General features: G+C 33.9%; 1 protein-coding gene across 1 annotated transcript; it reads right to left on the bottom strand.

Annotated features, from left to right (window-relative positions):
• Nucleotides 1-617: 617 nt before the first annotated feature.
• Vmat (Vesicular monoamine transporter) lies at nt 618-21770 on the bottom strand. The gene is made up of 13 exons (XM_090118066.1): nt 21687-21770; nt 18797-18930; nt 11648-11800; nt 8141-8273; nt 7510-7568; nt 7057-7178; nt 6291-6435; nt 5465-5566; nt 4956-5090; nt 3728-3819; nt 2867-3050; nt 1740-1873; nt 618-870 (listed from the first exon to the last, which is right to left on the bottom strand). Exons 2-13 carry the CDS (start codon nt 18924-18926, stop codon nt 805-807), a joined length of 1455 nt encoding a protein of 484 aa, XP_089974192.1. The 5' UTR covers nt 18927-18930; nt 21687-21770; the 3' UTR covers nt 618-804.
• Nucleotides 21771-23290: the final 1520 nt, after the last annotated feature.

Genomic DNA, 23290 nt, shown 5'->3' with positions numbered 1-23290 from the left:
ATTGTATTATACGAGAAAGAGTAAATACACTTAAATGAGATCCTATCATTAAAATTTTATCATTAAGTAAATGTTCTAGAAGCTTTTAATGATAAATATTTCTTACAATAATGATAGATAACACACATTCATATTTGATGAATTAATCTACTTTATCAGTAATTATTGTGATATTTTATACGATTATCTATATAGAGAATATTATTGTTCAAAGTATCTACTAGTATAGCAATATGTATTAAAAATATAAATAAATCATGCTATTTTGGTCCATTGATTCTGCAATTATGAAACAATAGTGCAAAATTAACAAGTGGCAAGCTTAATAATATACATATAAAAATTATATTTATTGTCTTTAAAATGTAAATTAAAAAAATATATTGTCAAAGTCACAAATGCAAAATTAAAACGTATACAGAGTATAAATAATGGGGTTAGAAAATGTCACTATAAGTATTATTTATTCTATGCCTAATATAGTTATAGAAAATAGTAAAAGATTTCCAGCCAAAATTTAAAGTAACATTCAGAAAATTGGTCATAAATCTAGATAAATTTTCGTTAAACATGTCTAGAGAAATATATTTCAAAACGCTACTGTTAAATATTGTTCGTATATATTACTACAATATAATTAATATTTGATATAATATAAACACGCAAAAACGCTTCGACGTCTACTAAATATGAATATATTTATTTACCACAGATAATTAATCTAGTAAGCAACGTTCATACCTCTTATATATAGATTAAAAATAAATCGGGCGGGTGACAAAATGGCGGCGGTAAGATGGCGGTTTATTCGTCTTCTTCGTTTTGGTAGCTCACGTAGCGAACTGATGATTTGTCGCTAATTATTAGACTCTGTAATAAAAATTATTAATTACTGTTATTTTTTATGAGCGTTGGGTACGCATAATTTCTTTGCCATTGTTTAAGAGGAGGCTCCCTAAATTTTATGTGAATTTGCATTAATATTCTGAAACAGGCACACATACAATCAAAATGGAACTTTAGTATTATATGATTTATTGGTTCTTTTTCTTTCGATGTACAAGACAGTTACGTAATTGTAACATTTTCGCTCGATTCATTTTTTATTCAAAAATTATGCCTTTTTTAAGGATTAATACATTTTTTTAAAGATTTACTTGGACTTTATGTCTAAAATAAATGTTGACAGTAAGAAAATAGAGTTTACTATCGAGCCAAGATATTTTTTCTCTAGATCAATTATTACTTTAGTTATAAACGAAATAAGGATTGAGACTTACTTTTCGAGCTCGAACGCGATCAAAGAGCGCACGCGATATTCAACTTTATTACGGCTGTATTAGCGTCTAGTACCGTAACCGGTCTCTCAGTGCCAGAAATGAGAAAGGGAGCCTCCTCTTAACAATGGCATGACAATAAAGAAAAATATACTCGTAAATCCAGTCTTAAAAAGCTATGAAAAAATGGATATGAACCCTTTCTTTAGATTAAACCGAAAAAAAACAATAAAAAGAGCGTGTGTGCCGAGCACATGTGTCAGAAGTGAAACTTCTTTGCGAAGATTTAAAGATACCAATATCGTCGACGTGACGGTATTGCCATAATGCGTCCTTGAAATTTTACTCTCAACGCGCCTAAAGAATTTTCTCATCAAAAAAATTTAAAGGTAACTAACATTGTGATATGAAAATATATCGACTTATTATTGTAAAAACCGCTTTTTTACTATTCTGGGTTACCTGTTTTTCGTCTCTAGCCGGTGGCGAGCGTAGCAACACTAAAAGTGGTGCATACGCAAAGTTCAGTATGGCAATGATCACTAGCATCCATTCGAAGCCAATGCTGTTCACTAGTGCTCCAGAAAACGCTGGGCCTGTTCAAAAGATGATACGTTGGTGATTTGAGATATTATAATGTATGAAAAAATAAAATACATACCTACTTTTATGAATAATATAACAAAAGACACGGTTCAGAGCATAACTACAGATGGCTGTTGTTTTTACAGTCGTTTATTTTCTTGTGAGTTATTTTGAAGAACTGTGTTTCGCACATTTGGTTGACTCGACAAACCTCATTGTAATTAAAAATGAGAGTAGGTGGTCTTAATATTGACGATGACTTAAATAATAATATTTATTGTTAACTAGCTTTCCGCCCGCGGCTTCGCCCGCGTTTTCAGAGAAAAACCCGTTCCCGTAGGATTTCCGGGATAAAACCTATCCTATGTCCTTTCTCGGGTATCAAAATATATTTATACCAAATTTCATGCAAATTGGTTCAGTAGTTCAGGCGTGATTGAGTAACAGACAGACAGACAGAGTTACTTTCGCATTTATAATATTAGTATGGATGATGATGACGATGATAAAAAGTTATAATTAAAACAGAGCAGAACAACGTCTACTGGGGTAGCTGGTAGCATAGAAGCTAGTAGGTACATATATATATTACTAGCGGTCCGCCCCGGCTTCGCCCGTGGTACATATGAAAAATAGATGTTGGCCGATTCTCAGACTTACCCGATATGCACAGAAAATTTCATGAGAATCGGTCCACCCGTTTCGGAGGAATATGCAGGCTAACATTGTGACACGAGAATTTTATATATAAGATGTATAATGAATTATGTTTTGAAAATGTTTTTAATAATTATGAAAACAATAATGATCATATTATAGAGTCAAGAGTGATTGTGATAATGATAAAAAAATGTGTGCCGAGTACATGTGTCAGAAGTGAAACTTCTTTGGCAAGATTCAAAGATACCAAAATATCACCTTACCCCATGACGTGACGGTATTTCCAAGACACGACCTTGAACCTCAACGCGCCTAATAAGTTTCACTTCAGAAAACAAACTCACCAACAGCATATCCTAAACAGAAAGCAGTGTCTCCAATCGCATACACTGAACCGTACACTGCAGCATGGCGGATGTCGACAAGGAAGCCAAGTTCCGGCATCATGGACGAATCAACCATGCCTATAGCGAAGCCGAGACCAGCGTTCGGGATTATAAGGTGTTCTAGCTTGCGTGCCATTGGGATCTGGAATAAATAGAAATAAGGATGAAGGAAATACTGTTTATTCACAGTATAATTTTGGTAACAAGAATTCATGAATTCGTGATCTTTTAGTGTAAACGAAAACTCGTATTCAATATTATTCAGCATTAGAACATAGCAAAAAATCTTTTCGAACTGATACACTGTCCAATATTGCTGTTCACCCCAAACCCCACCGGCCTATATAGCGGTGTCAGCAATATTGTATGTATACATATAATGCCTTGATTTTTTAGTTTACGGGCTTCTCTCTTAATGGTCGCATAACCACCTAAGCTACGGAAGGATCAGATCTACCGGCTTAGCTTGAGAGAAGTACTAGTACCGCGCGGGGTGCAGGAGACGAATCCCTATTTTATAAAGTGCTATTTCTGTGTGTGAATTATATAGTGAATTAAAAGTTGTATTGTGTATCGTGTAAATCAGTGAAATAAATAAATTATTATTATAATTGTGTTTTTTTTAAACATTTACGCAACAACTTAACAGAACGCTTTTCGAACGAACGCGAACGAAGAACAACGAAAGAATGCTCTTCGCCTGTTTACACCAAAATAATTTGACATAGTGGGGTTAGAATGAGCATTCGCTCGGTAAATTTTAAACATGTATAATTAATTAATTTTTTTTTTTTTTTTTAATACCAAAGAAAATCTTACCAATATAAGGCAAAAACCAATAATGATGAGTCCTGAGCAAGCAGCAAGCCAGCGTCCCATTTTGTGTCCAAGAGGTCCGAATAGATTTGTTCCTGTAAAATAAGGTATTAATCTGAACCAAAAAATCGATTATTTGTTACAACACTCAATCCTATTTCCTATGTTCCTACTACATCTGCGTAAAATGCTGCGTTTACTTTGATTCATATTTGAAAATTTTTAATAAATATACTTTTAATAATAAATGGTTGTAAAACTTCACATTTCAGATAAAATTCACTAACACAAATTGTAAGGTTGTATGGAAATAAAAGGCTTTTTTATTTATTTTTATTTTTATAAATATACTACTGTTTCAGAATAAACTCCCCCTTTGTGTCTGTTTGAACGAATTGAACTCAAAAACTATTAAAGAACTTACAAATTGTTCTTTAAAATTTGATATTTTTGTTTTTATGGCATTCAAATCCCTACTAATATTATAAATTCGAAAGTAACTCTGTCTGTCTGTTACGCTTTCCCGCTTAAACCTCTCAACCGATTTTGATGAAATTTGGCACAGACAATCTTTATAACCGATGTTATAACCTGTGTTCTTTACACAGGCTACCTTTTATTGCGAAATATGTACCACGGGCGAAGCCGGGGCGGACCGCTAGTGCTTTAAAAATATAAATTGGTCAGGCATCCGCCCCGGATTGGCGTGAAAGGATGCGGGTTCGAGTCCCGCCTCGTGATCGAATTTTTTCTATTCTTTATAAAATTTTATTTAAAATATATTTTTTTACCCATTAATAAAAATACGATAGAAGAGATTTAAATTATTGGGCATCTTTTGGATATGTTCCGTTTAGCTTTTATTTCATTTGAAATAATAAAAAGACAAAATATTTTATTTATAGAAAGTAAAACTTCTTTAAGCGCGTTGAGAGTAAAATTTGAAGATCGCGTCATAGGAATACCGTCACGTCATATAGTAAGGCGACGATTTTGGTATCTTTAAATTTTGCCAAAGAAGTTTCACATCTGACACGTGTGCTAACACGCTCTTTTTTTAATTGATTTTTTTTAAGATGCAATCGCTTCCTTCGCGAGTTTTATTGCCCCAATGGATTATTTTTTAGTTTTTTAAGAAGTGTCTTAATTTTTGTTGTATTCAATTTTTTTTCCTTCCCAATGAAATACCACACATTTTTTGTATCTTTTTTTGTGTTTGTTTATCCCTCACCAATCAGATAGCATATACTAGCGGGCAGGAAGGCGACGCCCTGCTGCCAGCGACGCGCCTCCATCGTGTCCGCCATCCAGATGGGCAGGCTCGGTTCCAGCATCGCTATACCCACGTTTGCGAATGTTATTGCGCCTGAAAGTAAAACAACATTATTGAATCATTTTAAGGCCAGAAAATTGCTTGACTTCGACGTGTTCAGAGCAGAGCACAACCTCAAACGCTTCGCATTATGAGGCGTGCAAAAATATAACATATAAGCAATAAAAATAAGGGATTTTTTCTCCTGGGGCAATAATAATAAATGGAAAACTACCTAACTGGAAACCGAAATATCTAGGGTATAAAGTATGTGTAGGTAATCCAGATCATAATTGTAAAATCTCTAGTGTGATAAATACGAAAATGTGGTTGGTGTTTCTTTCTTTTATTTCGTAGCGAAGCTATTTTTGGTGTGTGTGTGTGTGTGTACGTCTTTATAAGAAAGAGTGTGTGTGTATAATAATTACCGGCAGCAACAAGGATGTAGGGATCCGTGACGAGTGCCTTCAAAGATGGTGGTTCGCTCTCCTGTCGTACGACTCCAGGCTGGAGAATCATGAGCTGCAGTACTGGAAAACAGTAAAGAAATTAAATTATTATAAGATTTCCATATAAGTTGACGTCGGTCAAGTAGTTAATAGTGTAATTTATTATTTAACTGTCGATTGACAGTTCTTATGACTGTCGATATGACAGTTCTTATGACTGCTTACTTTTACCCATAATTTATTCTACAGGCCCATGTTGAATAAATTATGGGTCATTTAAACCACCAGGTGAACTATCTAGAACGATATAAGAGCATAAAATAATAAGATTCAGCACTATGACGTCACTTGTAAGCTGTCCACCTGAGTGCAGATGAGAATTCGAAAGTACAGGTACAGATTTTTACCCTTGTTTCCATGATTTTTGTACGGCGTTGCGGAATAATGGATTAAAGGCAGTATTGAAATATGTAGTATGACACAGATGACGTACAAAATCAAATGACCAAATTTACCCCGGCAACTGTCGGAAAATAAAAATAAATTCCAACTTTTTGGACCACCATTTTGAGATGTGAAAACTTAAAACTCGATGCTCATATCTCAGAATTTTGAGTGTTGAAATTTCAACAAAGTATGAACAACAACATGTCGGTAACGTGATTTCATCTAGGTACTTAAAATTACTCAATACGGCTAAAGAATAATTATATATTATCAAGAAGTTACTATACAAATAAAACCACATTGCATGAAGCTTTTTCTGTACATTTTATCTACTCATGTGGTATAAATTGCCACTCACATCCATCACCCAGCGCGAGAGCAGACAGCATCAAGAAGGGTGCAGTTTTTCCCACGAACTCATACATCAGGCCTCCAAAGGGTGGACCGATGAGGACTCCCAGCGCCAACCCTCCGAGGGCTATACCCATCGCGTTACCACGTTCCTGGAGGTAGAATTAGTGATGAAATATAAACTAGCAGTAATATGTGAAGTTTTTTAGTTAGCTTGTTGATTTTAAGACGGTTAAAGAAAATTAAGTGGCATAGTTAAAATAAACTAGTCAATTACAGATCCCTGAAAATTTTCTCGTTCATAGTTTTATAAGGTCACAAAAATCCTTATGTATGGTATGATTCTACCAAAAAACCATTTCTAACTAAAATTAATGATTACGTAAGTATTACAAACTTACAATATAAGGACCAGAAAACGCTCTTTTATTATACTATACAGACATATGAGAACATAAATAATAATAAACATAAAATGTAACACAAGATGTATTTATCAACTTTCGCGTGAAACTGACAAAGCAACTAAAAAGCCATTTTCTACCATTGAGTAACCTCAATGTTTTCTACTAACTCGTTCTTAGACTCAGTGGTGGAAGTGAATTTATTTAACGAGGCATGTATCTTTGTATGAAGGAGGAAACAGACGGCCCCGTACCATAATGAAAGCCGTAATAATTCCTGTGTGAAAAAAAGACAGGACTATACACGAGCAATATGTAAAAAACTTAGGTAAAAAAACTCTAATTAGCAAGAAATAAGGACAAATTTACCTTGTCATCCGGGTATCTTTCCGCCAGCATACCCATGCCAGATACGGAAGAACACGAAGACCCTATACCTTGGAGTGCTCTGGCTATGAAGAGTACGCTGTACGATCTACCGAACGCGAATACTGAAAGAAATTATTATTTTTTTTTATTTTTTTTATTTGTGGTTACTGGTAACTGTTACTGTCTTTGAACATTTTTTTTGTTTTTTTTTTGCTCTATCGTTAACAGAAATGACTTAGTTTGATCCTTGGTAGAACCTAAATGTCTCGATTTAGTATAAAACGACACGAACGAAATGAATTTATTGAGTTGGTTATTTATCCATATTATATGTTATTTCCTTACTTTATGAATTAAAACTATTACGGAAGTTAAAGTGTTTAAAACAGAATAAAATATAGAGACATTTTTATTAACCAAATTTCCAAAATAAGAATCTAAAAAACAACTTACTTATCGTAGAAAGGAACATCAGAATGAAACCGGTGAACATGGGTACGCTGTAGCCGATCCTAAAAAATAAATTATTAAGTATTCATTTCTTTTTTTTAAATAAATTTCGTTCACTTCTAGCTTTTGCCCGCGACTGCGCCCGCGTTCATATTGTAAATAAAAATTTCATTGACTTCTACCTTTTGCTCGCATGTGTAAATTGTATATGTAAACCGTTCTCGAATCTACCAGAAAACCCATTAATTTTCTTTAAAGTGATCCAGCCGTTTATGAAGAGTTTATTGATAAACACACAATCAAAAAAACAATAAAAAATTGTCTGGAAGAAATCTACATACGATACACAAATTGTTAGAATGTATTCTTAGGTTAAGTTTTACAGTATAACTAGCTTTCCGCCCGCGGCTTCGCCCGCTTTGTCAAACTTAATAAATTATATTCTTAAGCTTCCTCTTGAATCACTCTATCTATTAAAAAACGCATCATAATTCGTTGCGTAGTTTTAAAGATTTAAGCATACATATTAGGGACAGAGAAAGCGACATTGGTTTATGCTATGTAGTGATTCTAAGAGCAATTTTAAATAAATAATGAATAAAATATAGCGGACATATATAATAAATTCTCTTACTTATGTGTCAGAGGACCAACGAAGGGGTTAGCTATGAGCTGCACTATGGCTTTGCTCGCGAACATCACTCCGACAGCTACCGTCTCATGGATCAGTTCTTGATGACGGACTTCCTTTTCAGCCGTGATGTTAACTGCAAAAATATTTTATTAAGCTCTACGAAGACGAGAAGGTTAACTCCGTTATAAAAACCTAGGTTGGAGAGCTGAAATAAATACTCCTTAGAGTGGTATGTGAGCAGTGCTCTCAGTACTTGGCTGGGGACGATAAGGACGACGTGCGCCAAAAGGGCCCAGTACAAGATAGTGGCTGGCGGGACTTACCGGCAGGCATTCTGCAAACTTAGTGGAGAGGCGAGAAGGAAGATGGAGGCAAAATTAAAAAACAAACTACCCCAGGAGGGTACCGGTACTTCCGGAGAATCCCTCCCCGAGCAATCCTCGGGCAGCCCCTCGTATTCTGGGGGGGGCACAATTTTGCCAGCACCTTTGATTGATAACTGCACAGGAATGGGCCACCAGGTTCCTGCGACAGCAAATGCTACTGGTAACAAGAAACTCGTGCAACAGGCTTTTCATCCGAGCCTTTTTATTCAGAGACCACGCAGTAACTCAGTAGGTAATGTGCCTATTGCAAAACAACCAATTGACTTAACTAATCAGAATCTGCCTCTTGATGATAACTTAAGTGTTGAACAAAATTATCCAGTGGAAAACACAGAAACAATATTACCACCACCCTGGCAAAGAATACCTCAAGCACGTAACCCTAAAAGAAAAAAGCTATCAAATTCACCATCCCCAGAAATTAAGACATCTAACCGATTCAGTGTTCTCCCCCTGGATTTGGCAGAAGAAAATGATTCAGACAATAATTACAGGAAACCCAGCAAACCACCACCTATTATACTGTACGGAATTGATGATGTTAATCGATTAACAGAACTCCTTGAAAGTGTTGCTGAAAAAAATCAATTTTCTCTTAAAAATATTAGCAGAAATCAGTTAAGAATTAACTGCATAAATGTTGAAATTTATAAAAAAATAATAACACTAATAAGAGAAAATGGAATAATTGGTCATACTTTTAATAGAAAAGATCAAAGAAACTTTAGAGTAGTCATTCGAAATTTACATCCCACAACACCAATTATTGCTATTAAAGAGGAAATAGAATCTACTGGAAACACAGTTGTAGGCGAGATAATTAATGCAAAATATGGACCTGAAAAAAACCAACCTCAACATTTTTCGTAAACATTGCTCCTGGACCTAATAATAAAATTGTTAAAGAGTTAAAATTTATATATCACCAGTCCGTTGTTATAGAAGACCCAAGGAAAAGACGATCGATTGTACAGTGTCACAGATGCCAGCAATACGGACACTCTAAAAATTACTGCATGCGCCCGTACAGGTGTGTTAAATGTGGAGAACCACACAAAACATCCGAGTGTAAAAAACACGATAGAAATATGCTGGCAACGTGCGCTCTCTGCAACGGACCACATCCAGCTAATTATAAAGGATGTGAAATCTACAAAGAGATCCTTGCCAGAAGAACCAATAACAAACTAAACTCGAATTACAAAAAAGATTTTAAAACTCCATCTGAAAATAATATAATCATAGATCATAATAACACTAATAGAGAAACGAAAAATCCGAAGAAATATACTCTCTACTCAGATATACTAAGACAGAAGAATAATGAACAGAAGACTGAAACAAAACAAGCAGATAACTCTCTACTTGAACAAATAGTTATAAAACAAAACGAAAAGTTCGATCAAATCTTACAACAAATGAGTAATCTAATTGTACTCATAACAAAGCTAGTCGACAAAATGTCAAAATGACAGCTCTGAAGCTAGCCACCTGGAACACAAATGGTTTAGCGCCTAATAGAAATGAAATCGAACTGATTCTTAACGAACATAACTTAGACTTATTGCTGGTATCTGAAGCACACTGTACCTCAGCTTCAAACATAAAATTTAATAAATATCAATGCTATGTAACACTCCACCCAGACGGAACTGGCCACGCTGGGTCTGCAATTATTGTGAGAAAGACAGTTAAACATCATATCTTACCAGAATTTAAAACCGACTACATCCAAGCTACTACAATAGCTATAGAAGATAGGACCGGCTATATCAAAGTCTCGGCGGTCTATTGCCCTCCAAAACATAAAATTAGCTGTGAAATGTTCTCCGAATTCTTCAGCAGTCTAGGAAGTCGCTTTATTACAGGAGGCGATTGGAATGCGAAGAACACTCACTGGGGATCACGGTTAACAACTACAAGGGGCAGGCAACTAAAAACTTGTATAGACAATAATAACATGCGTGTCATTACTACTTGCGAGCCAACGTATTGGCCTTCAGATAAGAATAAAATCCCGGATCTACTCGACTTTTTCATTGCAAAGGGTATGTCAACATATTACTTTAAAATAGAATCTTGCTACGATGGTTCTTCTGATCACACTCCAGTTCTACTAACAGCTAGCACCTTACTAATAGAAGAAGAAAACATAAAGACACTTCATAATAAATCTACAGATTGGGATTCCGTTAGAGAATATCTGAATAATAATATTGACCTAAAAGTTTCCCTGAAGACACCCGATGACATAGAAGAATCCACAAAATATGTAACATCGCTTATTCAAAAAGCCTGTATCCTAAACACTCTAGAAAGTAGGACTTTAAAAATACCTGATAATTATCCTCGCGATATAAAAAGGGCTATAGTAAATAAAAGAAGAGCAAGGCGCATCTGGCACGACAGCAGGTTGAGTACAGATAAAACAAAATTCAACAGAGAGGCAAGAAAACTGAAAGATATGCTTCATAATTGGCGAAATAAAACTCTCGAAACACAACTCCAATCGCTGACTGCAAATGCCTCGACGAATTACTCGCTCTGGAAGTTTACAAAAAATTATGATCGTCCACAGAATGCTAAACCACCAATAAAAGGAACGCAAGGCTGGGCGAGGACACCAGAGGAAAAAGCAACCTGCTTTGCCGAACATCTAGAAAAGTTTTCCGTCCCAACAAAGAGACATTCACTGGACACGACGATGAAATCATTAATGCCCTTAAAGAGGATATGCAAATGTCTCTCCCACCAAAACCAGTAACTACCGCCGAAGTATGGAGGAAGATAAAAGATCTTAAAGATAAAAAAGCGCCTGGTATAGATCTTATAACCAAGGAAATTTTAAAGCAGATGCCCCGTAAGGTTATAGTATTCCTGACCATCCTTTATAATGGAATAATAAGGGTTCAACATTTTCCTAATCTCTGGAAATTATCAAACATTCAGATGATACATAAGCCTGGCAAACCGGCTAATGAGGTATCATCATATAGACCCATTAGCCTATTACCGATACTGTCAAAAGTATTATTATTAGTAAAATTATTAGTATTATTTTTACCACAAATCTACTTTAATAGTTCCTACTTAGAAATTAAATCTAAAAATGACTACTTACCACGAGTAACATTTTCAATCGGCAAGCCAGTAACATTCATACAGGGACAGTAGGGAGTCGGCGCTGGCGGCGGGGTGGTCAGGTCCTCGATAGCGACGGAGAGCGGCGCGTCCGGGTGCTGTATGTCGTATAGGAACTCCGGGATGATGGGCACTGAGGAATAATAGCGTAAATGTTGCAGGGTTCTGTAGTAATTTAAGTTAATGATGCAATCTATAATCGTTAATTTTGTATCCATGATAAACGTATTTTCATTCCATTTCATTTTCAATGCCAATATGAAATATGATGGTCAGAACGCTGATACCGGATACCTTAAGATACTATAATATAAAATATAACCGTATCTTAAGATAAAATATTATAGTATCTTCACCGTGTGAGACGCGCTTTAAAGATAGCCGAGACACATCGTTAATGATGTTACAAATGGCTCACAAAATTTCTGGTCAGTAGTAACAGGATGGCGGTTCTACAGGGGTCTTAGTACGCAATGACAAAAAGAAAAATGATGGTCAGAACGCTGATACCGGATACCTTAAGATACTATAATATAAAATATTACCGTATCGATAAAATATTATAGTATCTTCACCGTGTGTGATGCGCTTAAAGATAGCCGAGACACATCGTTTGATGTTAGTACTTACTTGAATCCTAACATACTTAGATAGTATACATTCTGTACTTAGTGTTAATGTGTTGAGACTTGAGATAGTTTTAGTGCTTTAGTTAGAAATCTGCAATGTGACCTAGATTGCTGATGTTTCTAGGATATGTTTATTTATATTAAATGGTTAAAATGGGTGTAGGTTTTAATTGTTTAAATTGAAATAATCTAAATTAAAAAAGTTGTGTGGTTTAATGAAACCACGGTAAAAGTGAAACTGTTCGAACGGTTCCGAACACTGCTTTGTGTAGCGCATGTCGCGTGACGGTCGGCTGCCGAGTAGGTATACCTACTCGGCAGCCGCGATACATGCGACATGCGCTACACAGACCAAAAAGTTTGAGACGATGTAATAAAAGTTTCACTTTAAAAAATTAAATATAAGAAGTTATATTACGTATTTTGTTTTATTTCATGTAGGTTTTTATTATTTTGATAGACCAAATTATAATTTTACTAGCGACCCGCCCCGGCTTCGCACGGGTGCAACGCTGATACTAAATACACTACAGAAAAACTGTGAACGTTGTACATATACATATATAAAAATTAAAAACATAGCGGCCCGCTCCGGCTTCGCACGGGTATAAGATATATAGCCGGGCGGCCGGCCGGTACCGCCGCAATCGCTACGTCCCGCAATTTTTAAATCTGTAAGTAATATCTTCGAAAATATTCACTTAAATCATACGGTGTAAAGGGCCATCCATATACATCTATATTAAATGAACAATGTATTCAAGGTATTTAATTGGTTAAGGATTAATGCCGTATTGGTTAAAATCGCTTCGAAAATTAGCCATTATTTGTCGTAAAAAGTAAATGACAAAAAAAAGTTATTGTGGGTTATCCATAAGAGATAGACATATACCATCGCGGACTTTTCTGTAGACCTTTTCAATGTGTATAATACTTAGTACATTATTTTGATAAAACTCGTAGGGTTCAGCCAGCGTTTGCAATGTAAGCGGAAAAAATGTAATTTTTTACTACATCACATTAGAAATCTCGAAAATAACAGTACTTTTCCACTATTTAATGGATGTTATTATACATATAAACCTTCCTCTTGAATTACTCTATCTATTAAAAAAAACCGCATCAAAATCCGTTGCGTAGTTTTAAAGATTTAAGCGTACAAAGGGACATAGGGACATAGGGACATAGGGACAGGGAAAGCGACTTTGTTTTATACTATGTAGTGATGATAACGTTTTTTTTTTTACTATTTTAAAATGACTATTGTACGATTACGATATATACGATTTTAAAAATTGTTTTATACATTAGAATTTTCACTTTATGTAAATGGTATAACTGTCTCATTCAAAATTTCATCGGTATCAATGTTAACTTTATAGGTTTTAAACAGGTGCCAATAATATAAGTATCGAAATAAATACAATTTGTAGGTACCTAAAAGTTGGTTGGAAGAGCTTCGTTCTTATGGATAAGTCCACCGTAGGTATAAACAGTAGGTATAAAAGTATAAAATAACTTTATGTAAATGGTATAACTGTCTCATTCAAAATTTCATCGAAATATGTTTAACCTTTTAAGGTGATATCTTAAGGTGTTCGTTTACCAGTTAAGCAGTAAGCTAGATAAAATTAGTATTTAACTAACTTTTAATTTTAAAGCTAAATTTCACCCAATTTATCGATATCCCAGCGAAAATACACCAAACCCAATTTATCGATACAAAGCACATCACTAGCTGTCATCGACACGCTCACTCGACACCATTGAAAGCGTAATGAAATTTCGCACGAAATTGAGCGATTTCTATGAAAATATTGTAAAGGGTAGATTCGGAGCAATTTGTATTCATATTTTATATTATTAATATAAGCAAAAGTGGATTTTGAGAGCTGCTAAAGATTTTCTTTCTTGTGATATAAATATTAAATTGAGTTAAGAAATTTGAGAGATATTTTTTAATTTTAATTTATACGAATTGAAACCTATGCCATATTTTGACCCGTTCAAAGTGTAGTGGTATCAATGTTTACTTTATAGGTTTTAAACAGGTGCCAATTATATAAGTATGGAAATGAATACAATTTGTAGGTACCTAAAAGTTGGTTGGAAGAGATTCGTTCTTATGGATAAGTCCACCGTAGGTATAAACAGTAGGTATATGTTAGAATAAAATAAGTTATATTTCTTTGTTTTAAAATATACTAATTAGATATTATGCTCTTTTTTCTATAGGTACACACTCACTTTTCAAAAACTTTAAAGAATAGAACAAAAATTGACCATTAATTAATGTCTTTCGCCGTACCTTAGCGACTCATAACAACTCTGCCCCTTATGATCTCAGATTTTAAATATAGAAAATCTGAATAAAAAATGTTCTACAGTAAGTTTCTCGAAAACTATCAACCTTAGAGAAAAAATACAAAGAATAAAAAGGGTTTATTTTAGGCTATTCTTGCCGATAAAACCATAAAAAATAGATGTTATACTGACTAAAAAAAAATTTCAAAATTATGGTCTTTTTTCCATAGCGCCCCCAAGGCTACACTCCAACCGAACATTGATATACCTAACATGTGTTTGAATGATTATTTTAATTTTAATTAGGTCTCTTATTTAGCAGTTATATTAAAATAAACGATGTATCTATTAATAGAACTTCATAAACAAACACGAAAAAATCTAACTAACTTAACAAGAATCAAGATTGCGCGAATATCAAGTCTACGAAATTTGATTGGAGTTGTAATAGCAGTGAAAACTAGAGGCAATTTCATTTGCGACACGCTCTAACTTCATCAGCGTAGTGTTGTGCCGCGTACGCTTTATCGATATAATTTATACTGGATTATCAATATAGAACGTATTTATTTTGTTCTGTTTTCTTCTGTGACGTTTTGATTAACTAAAAATTAGTTATTTTTATGTTATAAGGGTATTTATTCAGCAAGTGCATAAAACGTGATTTAAAAACAAATTCATATGAAATAACGAATATATATTATGATTGTTGCCATCAACCTATATTTTGTTCCATTACAATCAATGTAGACCTGGCCAAAGGTTGGCTGGTTTCCTCACGATGTTTTCCTTCACCAATTAAAGTGTTGAATGACCTAGTCGTCGAGTGTAAATGAATTGAGCTTAAAGTAAATTGAGGAAAATATATTTATTGCTTCAAAGTTCAACCAAAAATAAAAAATATTTATCGACATCGCAGCACATCACTAGCAGCGTCCTTTGATGAGGCGTTTAAGTGAGTTCCACTTTGATCTCGCCGCTCAGTAAATTGCCTCGCTTCCGGCCACAGTTGGAGTACTAGTTATTTTAGAAATACTAGTAATATGCACTTGCTTCGCTTTAGTTGTTAGAATTTCATGTATGTATATTATATTAAATAACTAGCTGTTGCCCGCAGCTTCGCCTGCGTGGAAAAGATAAATAAACATGATACAAATTTTCATCCCGTATTTTATCCCCTTGGGGGTAGAATTGATCAAAATCCTTTCTTAGGGGACGCCTCCGTCCTAACATCTACCTGCATGCCAAATTTCTGCCCGATCCGTCCAGTGGTTTGGGCTGTGCGATTGATAGATCACTATATCAGTCACCTTTGAGTTTTATATAATTATATAGACTTATTTAAGTTAGAAACATAGGGGAAAATACATAGAGAAATACAGTCGTATCTAAAACCTTATTAACTATTTTAATCAGTTAAAAAGTGAATTTTGACCACCAGACAATACTAAATAGTTAAAATATAAGCTACTTGAACTTTCGTTTGTTGAAACTCTTGAAAATACTTTTCCTTTGAGAACGAAACATTTTGAAGTAAATGCAAAAACTCTTCGACTTACGAACAAGTTGTGAAAATTAATAAGTCCCTTAGGTACAAAGTCATATTTTCGTAAATACAAAAATAATAATGTAAAATAAATAAAAAATGCAATCATTTTAGAACTTTATTAAAAGGAGTTTGACATTATACTGTGAAATGTTCGGTACCATCGATTTATAAATAAAAAAGAGCGTGTGTGCTGAGCTCACGTGTCAGAAGTGAAACTTCTTTGGCAATATTCAAAGATATCAAAATCGTCGCCTTACTCCATGATGTGACGGTATTGCCATGACGTGACGTTAAAATTTTACTCTCAACGCGCCTATTTTTTTCAGTCCAGTAGCTAATTCCTAAGATAAGCCAATAAAAAGATTGTTTAAAACAAAAAAACTTCAGTTTTACATTATTGAGTAGGTATTAAATAAATACTTATTAAACCAGCCAAGTGCGAGACGGACTCGCGCACGAAGGGTTCCGTACTATCACCTATAATAGAAAAGCACTTATTCTATGGGGACCCCCTTTAATATTTTTTAATAGCGGCAACGGAAATACATCATTTGTGAAAATTTCAGCTTTCTAGCTATCACGGTTATGAGATACAGCCTGAGACAGAGTGAGACAAATTAGTTGATTCTATCACTATATCGTGCTTTTTTATTTTTTATCTATACAGAGTATCCCACTGTTGGTATACTAAGCTCAAAGGAGGTTATAGTTTTACATACGCTGAGTACGTAAAAAATATTTATAAAATTCCAGACGCAGTTTTTGAAGTGAAACTTCTTTATTTTTTTTCAAATAGATGAATTCTTAAAACTCTATATGTATACCCATAACAAGCAACCCGCCCAGCTTTGCTACCAGCACGTGACCTATCGTTTAAGATTATGTTTTCATAGACAAAATGCTCACAATATTATCGAAGCGGTATATGCCGGCTGCGCGAAGCTAGAGAAGAAAACATGGATTTTCAGGAAAAATTTAGCAAAATTTTGTTGATGTAATTTTGTTGTTTAAGTATTTTTTACGTGATCAGTGTATGCAAAACTACAAGTCCCTTCGCGCTTAGTATACCAATAGTGGGACACCCTGTATAAAAAATTAAGACAACATTTAAAACAATCTGTAATGACAATTGACAATTGATCAAGCGCGGGAAACATTTACGCTCCACAGATAAACAAAGGTAAGATGGCGGCCAATCTAATAAGTGCTCCATGAATTATGTATCTGTGCTCTTCGATTTTTCTCCCGCCGTTTCTATTTAATATGGAGTAGCTGATAAAATAAGAGTGTTAAGGAATAATGTACTGGGGAATGCCTAGGTCATTATTATTTTAGGCACTTATTAATTTTATTATTTCTTAATCCAAAATTTGAAAGAAATTTTTCAATAGAATAACAGCGATGATTGAAAATATAAAAAAAATTTCAGACTTAGAGACCGCTATTTAGAAATTTTGGTACCATTTAAAATTTTGAATATTCTGAATGAGCTAAGTTACAGTGAAGGTAGAAATAAACATTTATTTGGCATCTGTTTGAAATGTATTAAAATTAAAATAATTTTACATTACACACTAGCTTTCCAACTAGTTTGACCTAACAAATTATTACTAAAACTTTATCAACAACCACTCTTTCTATTAAAAAATTGCATCAAAATCGGTTTGGCAGTTTTAAAAATCTAAGCATACATAGAGACAGTCATATTATGTAGCAGTAGTGATATATGTAATGTTATAACATTAGTTACACTAGCAACTTGTAAATCATCGTAGCATCTCGTAGCACCTCGTAGCAGATCGTAGCAAATGATCGTAGCACATTAAGATAAGCTACGGTAACTTCTCTGGGTTTGTGACGTCATTTGTGAAGCATATTAACCGATTACGACTGAAGTAGGGTTATGTTTTTCGAGTTTAGTTTATAGAATGTATGTATAAAAGTAAACTCAAACTCAAACATTCATTTATTCAATTAGACTTCTTATAGAAGCACTTTTGAATCGTCATTACATATTTTAAAATTTACCACCGATTCGGAAAGCAGTATCTACGGAGAAGAACCGGCAAGAAACTCCATAGTTGCTCTTTTAAATCATGTCAGTTTTACAATTTTACAAAATACTTATGTAACATCATATATTATAATAACATGCCAAAGAACTGTCCTGTGGTTTTTTCGCGACAACCCTCCATGGGTTTTTATCGTCCAGTATGTATAATTAATCATTTTTTAAACCATGACTCATAATAAAATCGCAAAAAAAATGCAATGCAGTGCATTATGCGTGTTAGGATTAATGCCATAGCATTTCTCTTTAATCACTCTATCTACATATTAAATTACCTGCATCAGAATCTGTTGCGTAGTAAACATAGGGGCCGACAGTGGGAAGCGTTTTTCTTGTATTGTCAGTACAAATAAAAAAAAATCATAATATTGCTGTCTTCTGAACTTCCTTAAAATTTTCATATAAAAATCGCTTCTCACTGTCTGTTTTACTTTATGTATGTTTAGATTTAAAAAAAAAGCATCAGATTCAGGTGCGTTTTTTTAATAGATAAAATGGTTAAAGAGTAAGGTTAGTAAATAATAAAAAACAAATAATAAGATAGGATTTTTACATAGTTTCAATAGTAATACTCACCAACAGTAGTCAGCAGCATGTTATCCAGCAGGAGAGCAATAGCCACGATCACGAGGACCAACTTGCGGGACTCGCGCATCGCGGCGATGCGGCCGCGCCAGCCCGCGAACCCGTCTGATGCTGCGCCCATTGTACTGTGGTAATATGATATCTTTAATAATCTTATATATAAAATTCTCGTGTCACAATGTTAGTCTGCATACTCCTCCGAAACGGGTGGACCGATTCTCATGAAATTTTCTGTGCATATCGGGTAAGTCTGAGAATCGGCCAACATCTATTTTTCATATGTACCACGGGCGAAGCCGGGGCGGGCCGCTAGTAAGTCTATAAAGTTTTACAAGATATAGAGCCTGCTGTCTGTGAAGACAGTCGCTAGATATATCTACAATTTATTAAGTTTAACTAGTAGGTATATACAATATACATGAAAGAAATGTTGACTCGTTTTTATTTATAACTAGCTTTCCGCCTGCGGCTTCGCCCGCGTTTTCAAAAAAAAACCCGCATAGTTCCCGTTCCCGTGGGATTTCCGGGATAAAACCTAGCCTATGTCACTCAGAAATGATGTAGCTTTCCAACAGTGAAAGAATTTTTCAAATCTGCCAAGTAGTTTCGGAGCCTATTCAATTCATACAAACAAACAAACAAACAAAAAATCAAACCTTTCCTCTTTATAATATTTGTATAGATGTATAGACTAAAACAAAATAAGTAGAAGTAAAATAAGTCAGCACACAAACTTTTTTTTTCGCTATTAAAGATCAGATCAATGAAATGGTTACTCGTTTAATTTTGATTTACATGTGCCTATTATCTTCTTATCTATAATATAAAAATGAATCGCAAAATGTGTTGGTAAGCGCATAAATTGAGAACGGCTGAACCGATTTCGATAATTCTTTTTTTATTATATTCCTTGAAGTACGAGGATGGTTCTTATGTAGAGAAAACGTAAACATGTACCACGGGCGAAGCCGGGGCAGACCGCTAGTCTTATATATAAAAATGAATCGCAAAATGTGTTGGTAAGCGCATAACTCGAGAACGGCTGAACCGATTTCGATAATTCTTTTTTTATTATATTCCTTGAAGTACGAGGATGGTTCTTACGTAGAGAAAACGTTAATATGTACCACGGGCGAAGCCGGGGCGGACTGCTAGTTATTAATAAAATTAACACGCAAATATAAACTCCAACCATAACCGTCTTATTAAAAAAACCTCCAAAACCGTATTCAAAATTCAAATCCTTTTAATTTTATAAATCGTAAGACAATTAAATCGTAACAACACTGAGAAATTTCGTATTTGATTGCTGTAATTAAAATAAAAGACGTTTAGAGCAATTCAAAATGGCCGCCGGAACAATCTGAAGTCTAATGAGCCCTTTCAAAGTGCTCTGGAGACAAGTATCTATTTTATCAAAGATGGCAATTCATTTTGGATAAAGTTATTGTTAAGCAAAGAGTGCTCCGCGGTTTTATTAAAAATGTTTTATTTTTAGACGTGTTCTTTAAGTTAAGGCGTATTCTATATTAAGTTAATTTAAATTTTTTTTTAATGCTTTTCAACCGACTTTAAGAAACAACGAGGATCTTATTTTCACTGTATTTGTATTTGGGTTTGTTATCTCAGAATTTTGAATAATATGAAAAATAATGTGTGAGATATTTTGATTGCAATGGTACCAGTTGAGTCTATTCTAATGTATCATTCGCTTCATTCTTGGACTCATGATGGAATTGTCTATTTGTGACTCAATTTTATAATGTATGTTATAATAAATTTTGAAATTTTTATTATTTAATGAATAATGTGAATGAATGACAAATGAATTAGACACTTTGATTATAGATATGTAATAAAATAATTTGCACACTGTTAAATAACAGCTAAACATGCTGTAATATTATAATATTGTAAGTTATAACAACCTAAAATACGATGTTCATGCAAATATAGGATTTATTTATTTATTTGAAGTGTTACGATCAAGTTATATAAAAAAATGAAACCCATTTTCCTTGGACACGGCATCACGCGTGAACGGGCGGACCGATTTCGATAATTCTTTTTTTATTATATTCCTTGAAGTACGAGGATGGTTTTTATGTAGAGAAAACGTAAATAATTTGGAAAATCCAAAAGTGCACGCCTCATAATTTTTTTAATAATTATTTATTAATTATTATGTTAATTGTTTATTTAATAACAATTAAACCACATCGAATCAGACCCTGAAAAATGAAAGGGTTCTATTCCTGAGCTTACTCAAGCGTAAGAGAAAAAAAAAGACTCGATTAGTAAAGTATTTCGGTCGCTATCGTGTTAACAAGAAAATCCTCCGCACATACAGACACACGGACGTCAAGACAGAACTTTTTTAAACTGTTTTTAACTAGTTTAAATAACAAAAATGACATCAAAAATATCATGAACGTTAAAAATAGTGTTTTTTCTTAATATGTGTGTGTATGTATTATCTTACAAGTGCAATGTATGATACATAAAGACATTTTAAGTTTGAAAAATCAGATGTTTTGCGCGAAGCGACAGTAGTACCCACCTCAACGCTTCGCTTATGAGGCGTGCAAAAATATTTAGCACTTATTAAAATATATTAAATCTTTAAATAAAATCAACGAAATTTTATATACACTACATAAAAATCAAATTATTTCCTAGTTAGATTTATTTTGAGTAAACTTCAAATGGTTGATTGCACGTAAAGTATCTAATATTAAACCAAAAAGTATTAAGGACTTATTAAAATGTAATAAATCTGATGAAAATCAACACCAAATTATATATTTGCTAAAATATGTATGTCATTACCTATAGGCTAATAATCCTTCTATTAATAATAAAAATACAAAAAAAGTCTTACCCTAATTATAATGTTCAGGACATCTCAACATAAAGATATGTATAACAATACTATGGAGACTTCCGTCCTCCTCGGAGTCCGGAGGCGTACTGAGCTTTCCACACACTCAAAATCAAGCTTGGAATGCAGACCAATATAAAAGAACTGACGTATATGCGATACTACCCCCTTTATACTACGAATATATATGAAACGCGGGGGCAGAGGCAGGTCTTTGTGATTGGTCAACCCTTATCAGGATTATTAAAAGCGTGTTGATTGAAATTGAGCGCTGCATCTATAGATATAGAGTTGATTGTCCATTGTCAAAGTTAATGGTCCTGTATAGAATGTAGCTAGTGATAAAGTGGACTTAATAGCATTGGTTTTAGGGTCGGTTTTCGTGTGTACAGTTATATAAAGCTACAGGTTTTCGATATCTTCTTGCTGAAAGAGCGACATGGTGCTGAGTGGAAAATGACGTAAAGAATTTTTGTTAATGACCCGTCACGTATTGTTTGAAATTGGGTTGGCTTTATGGATTAATGAGTTAATGGGTTATGAGTCATTAATTTGAAATAAAATGAGTTTATTTAGTGAGCGATGTCTCAGTAATGAAGAAGTTACAATACATTATAATAAAGTTTATTTTAAAGATTGTCTCTTTTCTGGGATATAACTAATACCTGTCCTTAGTAAGTATTATACAACAATTTTAAAAATGTCAGCCATAAAGTCTCAACAGACGCGCCACAATTTTTAAATGGTTTTTTAATAAAATTAGTTTTTAATCAAAATTATTTTTGAAATTGATCTACTAGTTTCTGAGATTAACTTTGGTATTCAAACAAACAAACAAAAAAATCTCATCTTTATATTATTACTAGCGGTCCGCCCCGGCTTCGCCCGTGGTACATGTTTACGTTTTCTCTACATAAGAACCATCCTCTAACTTCAAGGAATATAATAAAAAAAGAATTATCGAAATCGGTTCAGCCGTTCTCGAGTTATGCGCTTACCAACACATTTTGCGATTCATTTTTATATATAAGAAGATTGGAACAAAATTATAGATGCAAAAACTATAGAAATAAAAATTACATTAAAGCTTTTTTTAAGCAGTATGAATTCATACGGTTTTACCTCACTATTCTTATTATCCTTTCTCTTATCTAAAATAATCAGTTATCACAATTTTATTACTAAAATTACCTTTAATCCATAAGTAGCTATAATCTTCTTCTTCTTATATATAAAAATGAATCGCAAAATGTGTTGGTAAGCGCATAACTCGAGAGCGGCTGAACCGATTTCGATAATTCTTTTTTTATTATATTCCTTGAAGTACGAGGATGGTTTTTATGTAGAGAAAACGTAAATATGTACCACGGGCGAAGCCGGGGCGGACCGCTAGTAAATAATAAAAAAGGTACTACAAAAACATAAGGCGTAATAACGCGAAAATATAAAATTTTCACGTACGCCATTTTACTTGAATCTCCTCATAAGAGGTCCTTAATTTCTATCTCTATCCCTTTTACACCCATACATTATCATATAGCTGTCTCGCTCAACATTTCTAAGTACATTCCGTTCCTATTTATGACCCATACAAGTGAGTTATA

Source organism: Colias eurytheme, chromosome 29, assembly GCF_061535395.1.
Source record: "Colias eurytheme isolate Ceu_HAF_F1 chromosome 29, ilColEury1 Martin Lab GWU primary, whole genome shotgun sequence".
NCBI classification, from domain to species: Eukaryota; Metazoa; Arthropoda; class Insecta; order Lepidoptera; family Pieridae; genus Colias; species Colias eurytheme.
Note: the sequence above shows the minus strand (reverse complement) of the source record. Positions and strands in the feature narration are given on the sequence as shown.

What these genes read in the sequence shown, in the direction of transcription:
- Vmat (XM_090118066.1), bottom strand. Translation starts at nt 18,926, where the DNA reads ATGGGCGCAGCATCAGACGGGTTCGCGGGCTGGCGCGGCCGCATCGCC. An exon ending in TAGTATATGCTATCTGATTG is followed by an intron (nt 3,820 to 4,955) that starts GTGAGGGATAAA and finishes CTTATTTTACAG; the next exon opens with GAACAAATCTATTCGGACCT. An exon ending in CTGTTTAGGATATGCTGTTG is followed by an intron (nt 1,874 to 2,866) that starts GTGAGTTTGTTT and finishes TCTTTTGAACAG; the next exon opens with GCCCAGCGTTTTCTGGAGCA.